The sequence below is a fragment of the Camarhynchus parvulus genome, chromosome 1 (genome assembly GCF_901933205.1).
Source record: "Camarhynchus parvulus chromosome 1, STF_HiC, whole genome shotgun sequence".
Lineage (NCBI taxonomy): Eukaryota > Metazoa > Chordata > Aves > Passeriformes > Thraupidae > Camarhynchus > Camarhynchus parvulus.
The window spans coordinates 85,232,236-85,244,746 of NC_044571.1; the positions used below are offsets into that span (position 1 = coordinate 85,232,236).

At 44.3% G+C, this 12,511-nt stretch overlaps 1 protein-coding gene across 4 annotated transcripts in view; it reads left to right on the plus strand.

The window, feature by feature from the left end:
• Positions 1-12,511, plus strand: part of TENM4 (teneurin transmembrane protein 4) — a 595,878-nt gene that overhangs the window by 565,690 nt on the left and 17,677 nt on the right. For all 4 annotated transcript variants that reach the window (XM_030971231.1, XM_030971250.1, XM_030971240.1 and 1 more), the window contains 3 exons: positions 794-1,029; positions 7,192-7,488; positions 8,686-10,300. In XM_030971231.1, coding sequence (XP_030827091.1) covers positions 794-1,029; positions 7,192-7,488; positions 8,686-10,300 — 2,148 coding nt within the window. The remainder of the gene's footprint in view (positions 1-793; positions 1,030-7,191; positions 7,489-8,685; positions 10,301-12,511) is intronic.

A 12,511-nucleotide genomic window follows, 5' to 3' on the forward strand; every position in this document is an offset into this window, starting at 1 on the left:
CTAAGTCTCATGCTTTCTTACCCTTCATGAGCTACTCTCTGCAGAGATAAATGCCAGCTGGAGATTCAAAGGATGGGCTTTCAGCCTCCTGATTCCTGAAGGATGTAGGAGAGAGATTGCTCTTCTGTTCAACTCCTGAATTCCCAAATACTGGCCTCAAAATCTGATCTTTCATGAGCTAGTGGAGGCCAAATGTATAGAGACGTGTGGGAGCTTAATGCTTCTGCTTTCTCTCCAAACATGAGGACTTCAGTTGCCTCCTGAAAGCTTTCTCAAGGGAAAGGATTTGGCTGTTGTTTGGGGAACTGGTTAGCATTAACTTGCTGTGCAATTTCCTGTCACTTGTGAGACAGTGAATGAGCTGAGGAAAGTAGGTGGCCCCACTTTCTCATATACTGTTGTGAAATTAGGATTTTAGGATATAAAAGCATGGAAAGTTTTCAGTCAGACTGATTTAAAACAAATATCTCAGCACACAGTGTTTTAGTCTAGAGGAAGAGGTTTGAACCTGCATCCTCTGGTAAGGATTACACAGTTTTTTCACTTTTTTAACCTGTGCAAGGCTTTCTGCAAGAATATGAGGTGCCAAACCTCATCAGAATGAAAAAGCAATTGTCCATGTTTACTTTCCCTGATGAAATTGATGTTTTGCTCCCGTTGAGTGGGACAGGTGAGTAACAGAGTATGTTTGGTTACAGCCATCCAAAATGCTCATGCAGCCTAGGTGAGGGAGCAAACGAAGAGCTGGAGCTGTATCATCAAAGCTCAGCAAAAATCTCTTTTCTGTCTTCAGACCAAGTCCGAAACAGCTACTACATCGGTGCTGATGGCTCCCTCAGGCTGATGCTCGCCAATGGCATGGAGGTGGCCCTGCAGACCGAGCCACATCTGCTGGCTGGCACCGTCAACCCCACGGTGGGGAAGAGGAATGTCACCCTGCCCATCGACAACGGCCTCAACCTCGTGGAGTGGAGGCAGAGGAAGGAGCAAGCGAGAGGGCAGGTCACCGTCTTTGGACGTCGGCTGAGGGTAAGTGAGAACCACGAGCACTTTTGGCCTCCATCCCATCTCATCAGTGCCCAGTCTCGTGGCAGAAAGGGATGGGTATGATTTGTATTGTCTTCAAGAGGGATGGAGCTGCAGGACAGAGAATTGTCTGTTCACCCTCAGTGACATAACCTTTATGACTGTAGTATATCATTATGTCTCCTTATGTGCTGATGTTCCCTTAGCCATCAAAGGTGGTGCTGCTGATCTCCCAGCCTGTCCTCTGCATCACTGGGAATGTGTGACCTCCCATCAGACACCACAGGTTTAGCCGTCATCTCAGGCTGTTCAAGCAAGCCAGGGACAGTCGTAACTATAAAATACCAGACCAGTTAGTGAAGGTGTTTTCTACCTGTGCTGCTGGTAGTCATAGAGCAGAGCACTGAAAGCCTTCTAAGCATATCAGGACAGGCTGAGAGAGTTTGGGTTGTTTAGTCAGAAGAAAAGAAGGCTCCAGGGAGACCTTAGAGTGCCTCCCATTACCTAAAGGGGCTCCAAGAGAGCTGAAGAGGAGGTTAGGGCAAGGGCATGAATTCAAACTGAAAAAAAAAAGATGGTTTGGATTAGATATTATAGGGCAAGGGGGAATGAATTCAAACTGAAAAAAAAAAAGATGGTTTGGATTAGATATTAGGAAGAAATTTTTTTCTGTAAGGCTGGTGAGGCACTGGCACAGGTTGCCCAGAGAAGCTGTGGCTGCCCCATCCCTGCAAGTGTTCAAGGCCAGGTTGGATGGGGCTCTGAGCAACCTGGTCTAGTGGAAGGTGTCTGTGCCCATGGCAGGGAGGTTGGAATTAGATCTTTAAGGCCCCCTCCAACCCAAGCCATTCAATGATTCTGTGAATACTGTTCATTGGGAAACCTCAGAAAAAACTCTGGATTCCTGAAATTGCTAGTCTGTTGAACTTGGCTCACAAGGCATTGCACCACAATTGCTATTGTTCCCTGAAGTGTTACAAGCAGCTCCAGCCTGACAGTACTCTCCCTCCAGGAGTGCCTAAACCTTTCTGTGCTTGAGACTGATGTGTTTTGAAAACATTGTTCCACACAATGCACCTCATACTTGTCAGGGCTGTTTAAAGATCTTGCCCAATAAGCTGTAATTCATCTGCTAACTGCTGGCAAAGCTGGGAACTTGTAATAGCAAGTCCTGTGCACTCACCCTGTACCCTGTAGTCTCAGAGTCACAGGCTGATGAACAGTTCCTGGGAGGCTGCTCAGCACCTGGCAAATTCAGACCCTCTGAGAAAAATGCTTAGTGCTGTGTAATGCCACCCCAGCAAAAGGACTGCAGCTATTTATTCACACTTAAGCTTGGCAGTAAATATCAGTGCTCTGGTTTCAGGATATGTGTTTCCCAGTCCTTGCTCTTCACCTCTCCCTATTCCCTGCTGCATGACCCCTGCTACTTTGGTGTGATTTTTCCTGTCTCTCCTCGCTCACACTTGTCAAGTATTTCTCTTCAATCTCTCCACCCTAGCCTCTGTTCTTTTCCCCATGCATCGATAGCCTCATATTTTGTTACCAGAAGAAAAAATGCAAACAGTAATGAAAGCTGAAGCTGCTCTTTCAGTGTGTACTGCTGCAGATCAGTCGTCACCACACTTTTTTGTTGGGTTTGTCTTGGGGGATTTATTTTAATTTGTTTTATTTATTTTATTTATTTTATTTTATTTTTATTTCATTTCAATAACTGGTGAAATTTTCAGAAAGATCTTTTTCTGAAAGAGAGGGCCTTCTGAAATCTGCAGCTGGGTCACAGCTATTTGGTGTTCAAAACAGTTTCCACTCATTTAACCGCAGCTTAGCTGCGCATATCAGTTTTTATCTCCCAAAATTTTTGTAGTGGATTCAAACACAGAATGTGTCTGTGTTTTATATTGTACTACAGTTGGAAAAACACTTGCAAAATGAATTTTCAGGCTAGTATCCCTAGAAATCTGCCAACATTTATTCACATTTTGAGCATATCAGAACCCTTCTGGTGAATCAGAAGTGCATCTTACATGGTCAAAAGACTCAGTTATGACTATGTTCAGGGATTCAGAGTTCTTGAGAGTGTACTAGATGTTTTAAGCTCTGTGTCTGTGCGTGCATGGCAGCATCTGCACCCCTTATACAAAAACCTGCAAGGTGCTAATTGCCTCCCTGGGGATTGCACAACATTTAACATATTCTCTGGGTGATGTTAGCATCTTCCCTGACACCAATAATTGCTGCTTTCCCTGGCAGGAGAGAAACTTAGGAAAGTTAAATTCAACATGTTTTTGTTCATTTTGGGAAATGTTACCATTTTCTGCTATATGTGACTAAGTTACTACTTTCGCTCTCCCCTCACTCCACTGCTCACATAAGACAGCAGCAAAGACATAGTGCTTCACGGGGAAAGAACATCCCAAAGAGACTCCAGCATCATTTCATGAGGCCTTCAAAGTGAGGACAACAGGATCTGGACACTGTAAAAGAGTGATCCTTTCTGCTGTCACCACAAGGATCCACTTTTTATGGGTTGTGCCTCTTTCTCCTATGGTGTGCTTGGGGACTGGCAGCCTGTTGCCATGAGCTCGGCCAGCTCCCAGCACGATGAGGCCACTTCCAGAGCTGCCTTCCTGACCCTCCCTAGGGAATAACACAATACACAGTTCCTTATTGCATGGGTAAGGCACACAGCAGGGACTTCTGCATGGATGAAGGGAATGATACCTGATACCTCTTTCCCTCTTCCAGCAGTGCTGACCTGACTCTGTACTTGGTCAGGCAGCTGTAAAGCAGCACAAATATGTTAAAGCAGCCCTTTTTACTTTTTCTGTCCCACACATTCCATGAAAAGTTGTGATTCTCTATCCACCCACCCAGCAGTGAGATATCTCTGAAGATTGGCTGGCTATGAATTACACCTATCCCTGGCCAACAGCAGCAGCAGACTTCATTTGCAGAGAGAGAATTAAGAAAACCCTGCTTCAAGGAACAGGACTCCTTTTTTTTGTTTTGTTTTTTATTAAACAAACTTGAGGTTTTCAATATAGAAGGATGTAAAATAATCTCTGGCAATAGAGCAAATAGGACAGCAAAAAGAGACAGAGCTGCTGGCTCAGTTCTTTTATTTATTTAACCATGGTAACTCCTGTCATAAAACACTTTTTTTTCCCAAGACCTTGGCAGCAGGTTAATGGTGGCATCAAGACCTAGTATCCCAGAAATCCCCACAGCCAACATGACCAGAGAGGATATGGTGCTAACCATTCCTGGTATGCTGACTAATAAAGATGTTCCAGGATGCTCTCCACAATTTCTGCAAGACATTGAGGTCTGGCTGTGGCCACTCCAACAGTTTTAGCAGTTTGCTGGGGAAGTTTCTTTGTAGGCAGCTGTTCATCACAGGGGTGTTGTTGTCACCTGGAGTCCTCACTGCAGGAGCATTTTGTGCCCTCCTCTGCTGAAGGTTGCCGGGCTGTTTTCATGAGAATCCTCTCCCTTTTTGTACTCTAGTATTCCCAGGGAGATCAATGTACATTGTTTAAGCTAAAGGAGTGCCAAAGAAAGCATTGGAGAAATCAGAGATGGTGGTGTGTTTATGCTCTTTTTTCTGCAGAGGAAGCTAAGGGATTGAATAAAGTACTGTGGAACGTGAGTTAGGGGTTAAATTTAGTGTCTCACACATTTTAAAGGGATGTCAAATCCACTGTGAACTGTGGATTTAAATTTACCCTGTCTTGATCCTGTGCTGATCACAAGCCTTGTCAAACGCTCTGAGGGGCAAAACCTTTTTGCAGGAGGTTTTCAGACTCCGTTCCAGAATAAGGTTTGGGATGGAGGATGGCACCTTATTTAGCTCACTATAAAACACAGTTATTGGACTGCAGCCTGCAGCCCTGTCAGTTCTTCTGCAGAAAATTCACTTCTATACAAGGCATGCCCTTGAACAAGTATGAAAAAGATTTAGACCCTCTTCAGAGGCTACTGGCAGGGTAGGGTTCACTTTGCTCATCACCTTGAGGGGTTGCTGTTTGCACTGCAGCACTTCACAGATAAAAAAGACAGTACATCAAGAGAGCACAAGAAAACAAATCATTAAAAAATAAAATACAGGAAAAGGAAGATTGGTTCCAACTAGTCGCACAGACATTGCTTGCCAGAGCATAGGGAGGGTGGAACAATTTATGGCACCAGTCAGAGGATACAGACATTTGGACTGAGCTTAAAGAGCTATCCAGGGACCTGCTGTTTGGCCCTTCCAGCCCAGTGAATGGCACTGCTGCTAACATACTTCTCAGGAAGACCTCATTCAGCCTGGATGACTGTTCCAGCCCTAGAAGAGCTCTTCCCAGCTTTCTTGGCAAAGACCTGGAGCAAAAGAAGCTGCAGCTGCCAAGATGGAGCTGCTCTGTGAATGTATGGGAAGGAGAGATGCTATTACTTCCTGCTTTGCTTTTCTTTTTCTGCAAGGAATTGCTTCTCATGTTTCTCTCTCTATAGCAGCAAGTGCCTAGGAGATACCAAATTCCTTAGTTACTCATGTGCATCTGTACTTAAGAGTTTTGATACCTTTTTAATTATTTTCCAGCTTCCCTGTTATAGTGACTGATTTCTTCTCTCCCATTGCACATTTACGCTCTATATCACACATATTTCATTAGAGCATTGTCTATGTTTCTACAGAGTTTCTTCCCTGAAGTCATATGCACCTTTTATCCTTGTTATCCATAAATTGAAAATTGTTGTTGCCTCTTACATCATCCTCACACTTACATCATGGCAACAATTCCTTCTCTCCCCAGCTCCTGTGATACCTTTTTCTGAATTCTGTCTTTCTGGTGTCCCCGTTCTCTAGGCTTCTGCATAGATGTCTGCCCATGCAAGACAAAGACACTGCAGTGATTCAGCCTTTCCCTCTCCTATTCTTCAGGGCTGAGGAACCTTTGTTGATTCAACCCCCTCCTTTCTCTTACAAGTCCAACCATACAAAGTTCTACAAGTCAAACTAAAATAAGGACCACCACCATATTCCCCACCAAACCATGTCCTCAAGTGCCACATCTGCTTTGAAGTTTTTGAAGACTTCAGTCAGGAATGTCAGTGTTACCCAGAGCAGGATAGGGCAGTGTTTTTAACTTGATCTGAAAACTTCATAGCAAGCAGCAAACTCTGACTGTAGCTGAACGGCTGCAAAGGGAACTGAAAACCAAGTCAGCTTTTTGGAGTTTGAGATTCATCCAAGAAGAACCTACACCCTTCCAGAAGAAAGATATTCACTAGCTGAAAGAGCTTGGAAGTGGTGGGATGGAGAAAGAGCTGTCTTCACTGGCAAGCTCTTACTGGGAATACTGGTTTTCCTCCTTGCTTTCAAACCAGTACTTTGCTACTGTGGTGATGTGGCTTTGTGGGTCTCCTTGCACATATGGCTAAACATGAGTTGTATTATCAGCTCCTTTTTGTATTGCTGTGCACTGCAATCCCTGAGTAGAAATGTATTCCTGCTCTTGCCTTTGAAGTAGATACCTTTACTTACCTCGAGTGCCTCCGTATTTCCAAAGATCAGAGTATAATTATGCCACTCTGAATAACCCCAGGACAGTGAAGTTAAAGGTCCAACTCTTACAGGAAAGTTCCTGGTCTTTGTAACATCTGCAGTGGTTAAAGCCTCCACATTTCATCTCAGGAGAAATGCTTAACCTCCAAAGCCTGCATTATATTCAGTAAACTCAGAGAAAACCACCGATTTCTGCTGTGGTGGCACAACATCCATCTCTTTTCTACAAGGGTTTTCTGATATGCATGAAAGCAAAAGACTCAGTCTTCAGAGTTTGATAGGTAGAATATCTTGGAAATATTCTTTGCAATAAGTTGTCATTCTGTGTTCTGTAGGTCACATCTGCTGTAGCAGTCCTAAATCTAGATTTGGGATATGAGCAATATTCCTTCACTGTGGTGTTTCAAAAGTACCATACTTCTGCCTCTCTCCTCACTGAAGTCAATAAAAGCAACATTAGGATAACTCTTTGCTTTCAAAATTGTGTCTTATCCAGTATCAATCAACAGCTGGATACTCTGCAGTGCGGTGTAAAGAGGTATTTGGTGAAACAAGGCTAGTCTTTCTAACTTACACTGTTTCCAGCTTCCTAATTATCCCTCTTTTTCCTATAGGTTCACAACAGAAACCTGCTGTCCCTTGACTTTGATCGTGTGACAAGGACTGAGAAAATCTATGATGACCACCGCAAGTTCACGCTCCGCATCCTCTACGACCAGGCAGGGAGGCCCAGTCTCTGGTCACCCAGCAGCAGACTGAACGGGGTCAATGTCACCTATTCCCCAGGAGGACACATTGCAGGGATTCAGAGGGGCACAATGTCAGAAAGGATGGAGTACGATCAGTCTGGCAGAATTACATCCAGAATCTTTGCTGATGGTAAATCATGGAGCTACACCTACTTGGAGAAGGTAGGAACGGTCTTACTGCTCAGAGATGGTGCATTTGAGGCACACGGGTTTTCTCCTTTGACATCAGTACAGCTGCACTCCTTCACCTCAGCTAATTGCTGGTCCTTATGGTCCAGTCCTCCTCTTCTGTCCCACTAAGGTGCATAAAGTGGCTTTCATGCCAGACCACTGCAGGCCAGCTGACAATTGTCAGAGATGTTTTTTTCCCAGTCATGATGAGAGCATGTGAAATGTGAAGCTTTGACATGTGATTTTTTAAGCACAGTCTTGCTTTATTGCATCACAATGAAATATGCTCAGATAAAGTCAGCAGAGTGAGCAGTAGCAATTTCCAGTAGGATTTTGCATATGAAAACAACCTATAGAGTTGACATCCTGCCTTCTTCAAGTGGTACATTTCTACTTACAAAAATACATAGTAATTAATAAGTGCGGCATTAATTCAGCCATACTTGTAGCACACTTTGCAGTGTCTCCTGGGGCCTTCACTCTGTAGGTTAGCATGGAACTTATATTTTCTAGGTATTACCATTCAGCATTACACTGCCCAATTACCTGCAGATCCATGTATTATATATCTGGGACTGGAATTTTTTATTCCTGGTTTCTTGGAATTTTTTGCTTCCCTAAAACAGTTAAGGAAACTGTAGCTGTGCCATATCTTTTAAAAACGAAAAAGTATTGACTTATTCCTTGTGTTATGCAATCTATGTGGATTGTTTGTTATATGCAAAAAAAAAAAAATCCCACAACAAATAAGTATGCCAGCAGAAGTTTGGAGGAAGAGGATAATAGAAGATGGGTTGACACAATGAATTAATTCATCATTGGAGGGTGTTGGGGGATACTTTTTCAAGCATTGTTTAAGTAGCTGTACCAATTTTATTTAGTTAGCTTTCAAAGGCTATTGGCACAGGGAATTTGGTAAGACAGCTATAGGGTAGTGATTTAAAAAACTGAGCATTCTGAACTTGGACCTTCCTCACTACATTAACTGCTTCTTCCACTGACCCACTCCTGTTTGAGGATACTTGATGTGCCATGCACATCTCCTTACCTTTCACTGTTGAATTCTATGGACACGGAGATTTTTCCCACTTGCCCTGCTCTTTGGATTGAGGGATTTTACAGGTTTTGTAAGTATAATTTTGCTGGAAAAGCAGGGATATAATCTATACTTTTCTTCTTTCCATCCAGTCCATGGTGCTGCTCCTTCACAGCCAGAGACAGTACATCTTTGAGTTTGACAAGAATGACCGGCTGTCCTCAGTGACCATGCCCAACGTTGCCCGTCAGACTTTGGAAACCATTCGTTCCATTGGTTACTACAGGAACATCTACCGGCCGCCAGAAGGCAATGCCTCAGTAATTCAGGACTTCACAGAGGATGAGCAGCTCCTCCACACTTTGTACTTGGGCACAGGGAGACGCGTCATCTACAAGTATGGGAAGCTGTCCAAGTTAGCCGAGATGCTCTACGACACCACAAAGATCAGTTTCACGTACGACGAAACTGCGGGCATGCTGAAGACCATAAACCTGCAGAATGAAGGGTTCACCTGCACAATCAGGTACAGACAGATAGGGCCCCTCATTGACCGACAGATTTTCCGCTTCACTGAGGAGGGCATGGTGAATGCACGCTTTGACTACAACTATGACAACAGCTTCCGGGTGACCAGCATGCAAGCGGTCATCAACGAGACACCTCTGCCTATCGATCTCTACAGGTACGATGATGTGTCAGGCAAAACTGAGCAATTCGGTAAATTCGGGGTCATCTACTACGATATCAACCAGATTATCACCACTGCTGTCATGACCCACACTAAACATTTTGATGCCTATGGCAGGATGAAGGAGGTCCAGTATGAGATATTCCGGTCTCTCATGTACTGGATGACTGTGCAGTACGACAACATGGGGAGAGTGGTTAAGAAAGAGCTGAAGGTTGGCCCTTATGCAAACACAACTCGTTACTCATATGAATATGATGCTGATGGCCAGTTGCAGACTGTGTCTATCAATGACAAACCTCTCTGGCGTTACAGCTATGACCTAAATGGAAACCTCCATCTGTTGAGTCCAGGGAATAGTGCCCGCCTTACACCACTCAGGTATGACCTCAGGGATAGGATTACTAGACTGGGGGATGTGCAGTACAAAATGGATGAAGATGGCTTTCTGAAGCAAAGAGGCAATGATATTTTTGAGTACAATTCAGCTGGCCTGCTCATCAAAGCCTACAATAAAGCAAGTGGGTGGAGTGTGAAGTACCGCTATGATGGCCTAGGAAGGAGAGTCTCCAGCAAAACCAGCCATGGCCATCACTTGCAGTTCTTCTACGCAGATCTGACCAACCCAACCAAGGTCACCCACTTGTACAACCACTCGAGCTCTGAGATCACCTCCCTGTACTATGACCTCCAAGGCCACCTCTTTGCAATGGAGCTCAGCAGCGGCGATGAATTCTACATAGCCTGCGATAACATTGGCACTCCTTTGGCTGTCTTCAGTGGGACTGGCTTAATGATCAAGCAGATACTGTACACAGCATATGGGGAGATCTATATGGACACTAATCCCAACTTCCAGATCATCATCGGCTACCATGGAGGACTGTATGACCCCCTCACGAAGCTCATCCACATGGGACGGAGAGACTACGATGTGCTAGCAGGTCGCTGGACAAGTCCAGACCATGATATGTGGAAGCATCTGAGTAGCAATAACATAATGCCTTTCAACCTGTATATGTTCAAAAACAACAATCCCATTAGCAATTCTCAGGATATCAAATGTTACATGACAGGTAAGACATTTAAATTAATAAACATTTTTTACAAGTTTGCCATCAGCAAATAGGTGGCATGGTCTAACACCAGGTGGAACTAGGCCCCACACCAAGCCACACAGTCTCTCCTCCTGGGATGGGAAACTGAAAAAGTGAGAAAACCCATAGACAGAGATTGAGATAAAGACAGTTTAATAGGAAAAGCAAGAGCTGCTTGTGCAAGAAAAGCAAAGCCAGGAATTCATTCTCTACTTCCCATCAGCAGGCAACCATCCCCAGGACAGCGGGGCTCCATCCCACAAAACAGTGGCTTGGGAAGACAAACACCATCGCTCCAAATGTCCTCTCCTTCCTTCTTCCTCCCCAGCTTTACATGACACTATATGGTCTGGGATATCTTTTGGGTCAGTCAGGGTCAGCTGTCTGGCTGTGTCTCCTCCAGCTCCTTGTGCACCCCCAGCCCCCTTCCTGGTGGGGTGGGGTGAGAAGCAGAATAGGCCTTGGCTCTGTGTGGGAACTGCTCAGCAGTAGCAAAACCATCCTGTGTTACCGACATTTTCCAGAACAAATCCAACACACAGCCCTGCACCAGCTACTATAAAGAAATTTATCCTCACCAAAACCAGTACAATAGGTAATTCCTCTCTCAGTGTCCTGATCACCATAAGATTTTCTGGTTTTTAATTAATGGACATAAGTTTAGATTGCCAGTTGGACCCCCATGTAAGCAGCATGTTTAATTCATTAGCATAGATGGAGATTGTAATTCCCAAACATGTTTCCTTTCTCTTCTTAGGTGTTTGTTCTTTTTATTTTCCTTACAGTTTTTTGTCCCCTCAGATATCTGAAGTTTAGCTACCAATTAATGTCCTGATAACCTTTCTCTTTGTAGAGGGGCAGCTCTGTTTACACAGTTTTGCCTAGAGATTTATTTGCAACTAAACAAATGAGATACAGAATTGTTTCAGCAGAATGGCAAAGCAATTCAAACCTTTCATTACAGTCAGCCATTTCAGAGTATCTACATGACTACTACACTACTAGCTATGTAGCTTAAAGTTAATCAGGCTTGCAGAATCAACAGTGTCTCCAAAAAGTCAAGAAATAAGGTGCTTTAGACTTAGAGGACAGATTTTGGGGAACAGCTACCCCAAAGCTTGATGCAATCTCTGAACTGCTTCCCCTGAAACTTTGTAAAATTGCTGTAATATGAGCTCTGGGGTATTTTTACAGAAAATCCTTTTGTAGGTTAAATGGCCTTCCTATATACATAGAATCATAGAATCATTTAGTTTGGAAAAGACCCTAAGATTATAAAGTCCAGCTATTAACCCAGCACTACCACATCCACCACTAAACAGTGTCCGTAAGTGCTTCAACTACATGTCTTTTAAATCCCCTCTCGGATGGTGTCTCCACCACTGCCCTGGGCAGCCTCTTCCAGACCTTGACAACCCATTTTGTGAAGAAATGTTACCTAAAATCCGATCTAAACCTGCCCTGGTGCAACTTGAGGTTGTTTCCTCTTGTCCTATTGCTTGTTACGTGGGAGAACAGAGCAGCCCCCACCATATACTCTAGCCTTGTTTCAGGCAGTTGTAGGAGCAATAAGGTCCCCCCCGAGCCTCCTTTTCTCCAGGCTGAACACCCCCAGCTCCCTCAGCTGCTGCTCATCAGACTTGTGCTCCAGACCCTTCCCCAGCTCTACTGCCGTTCTCTGGGCACACTCCAGCACCTCAATGTCCTTCTTGTACTGAGGGGCCCAAAACTGAACAGGATCAAGGCCTCACCAGTACCCTGTACAGGGAGACAATCAATGCCCTGGTCATGCTGGCCCCACCATTGCTGATACTGCCCAGGATGGCACTGGCCTTCTTGGCCATCTGATCACACTTGAATGTTTGCTGCCATCCCCTGCCTGTACTGAGATGGCAACCTGAAGGACCTCACTAGCAAACTGTCCCTCTATCATTGGTCTGCTGCCCCCAGGTTTATCTCCAGCCAGGTTTGTTTTATCCCCTTTCTCTAGTCTCAAACCTAGTTTCATGCTGTGTGCAACAGTGGTAGCAATGAGGAGAGTTTTAAGTTTGAGAAGACTTTGTGGTGGGACTCTTTTCTAGATACTTCCCATTGAAAAGCCAAATGCCACAATTACACATCAAATGTGCATACTTCTTAAGGAGATAGAAATAATTTTTAAATGCTCCTGCTGCATCTATCACAACCTTC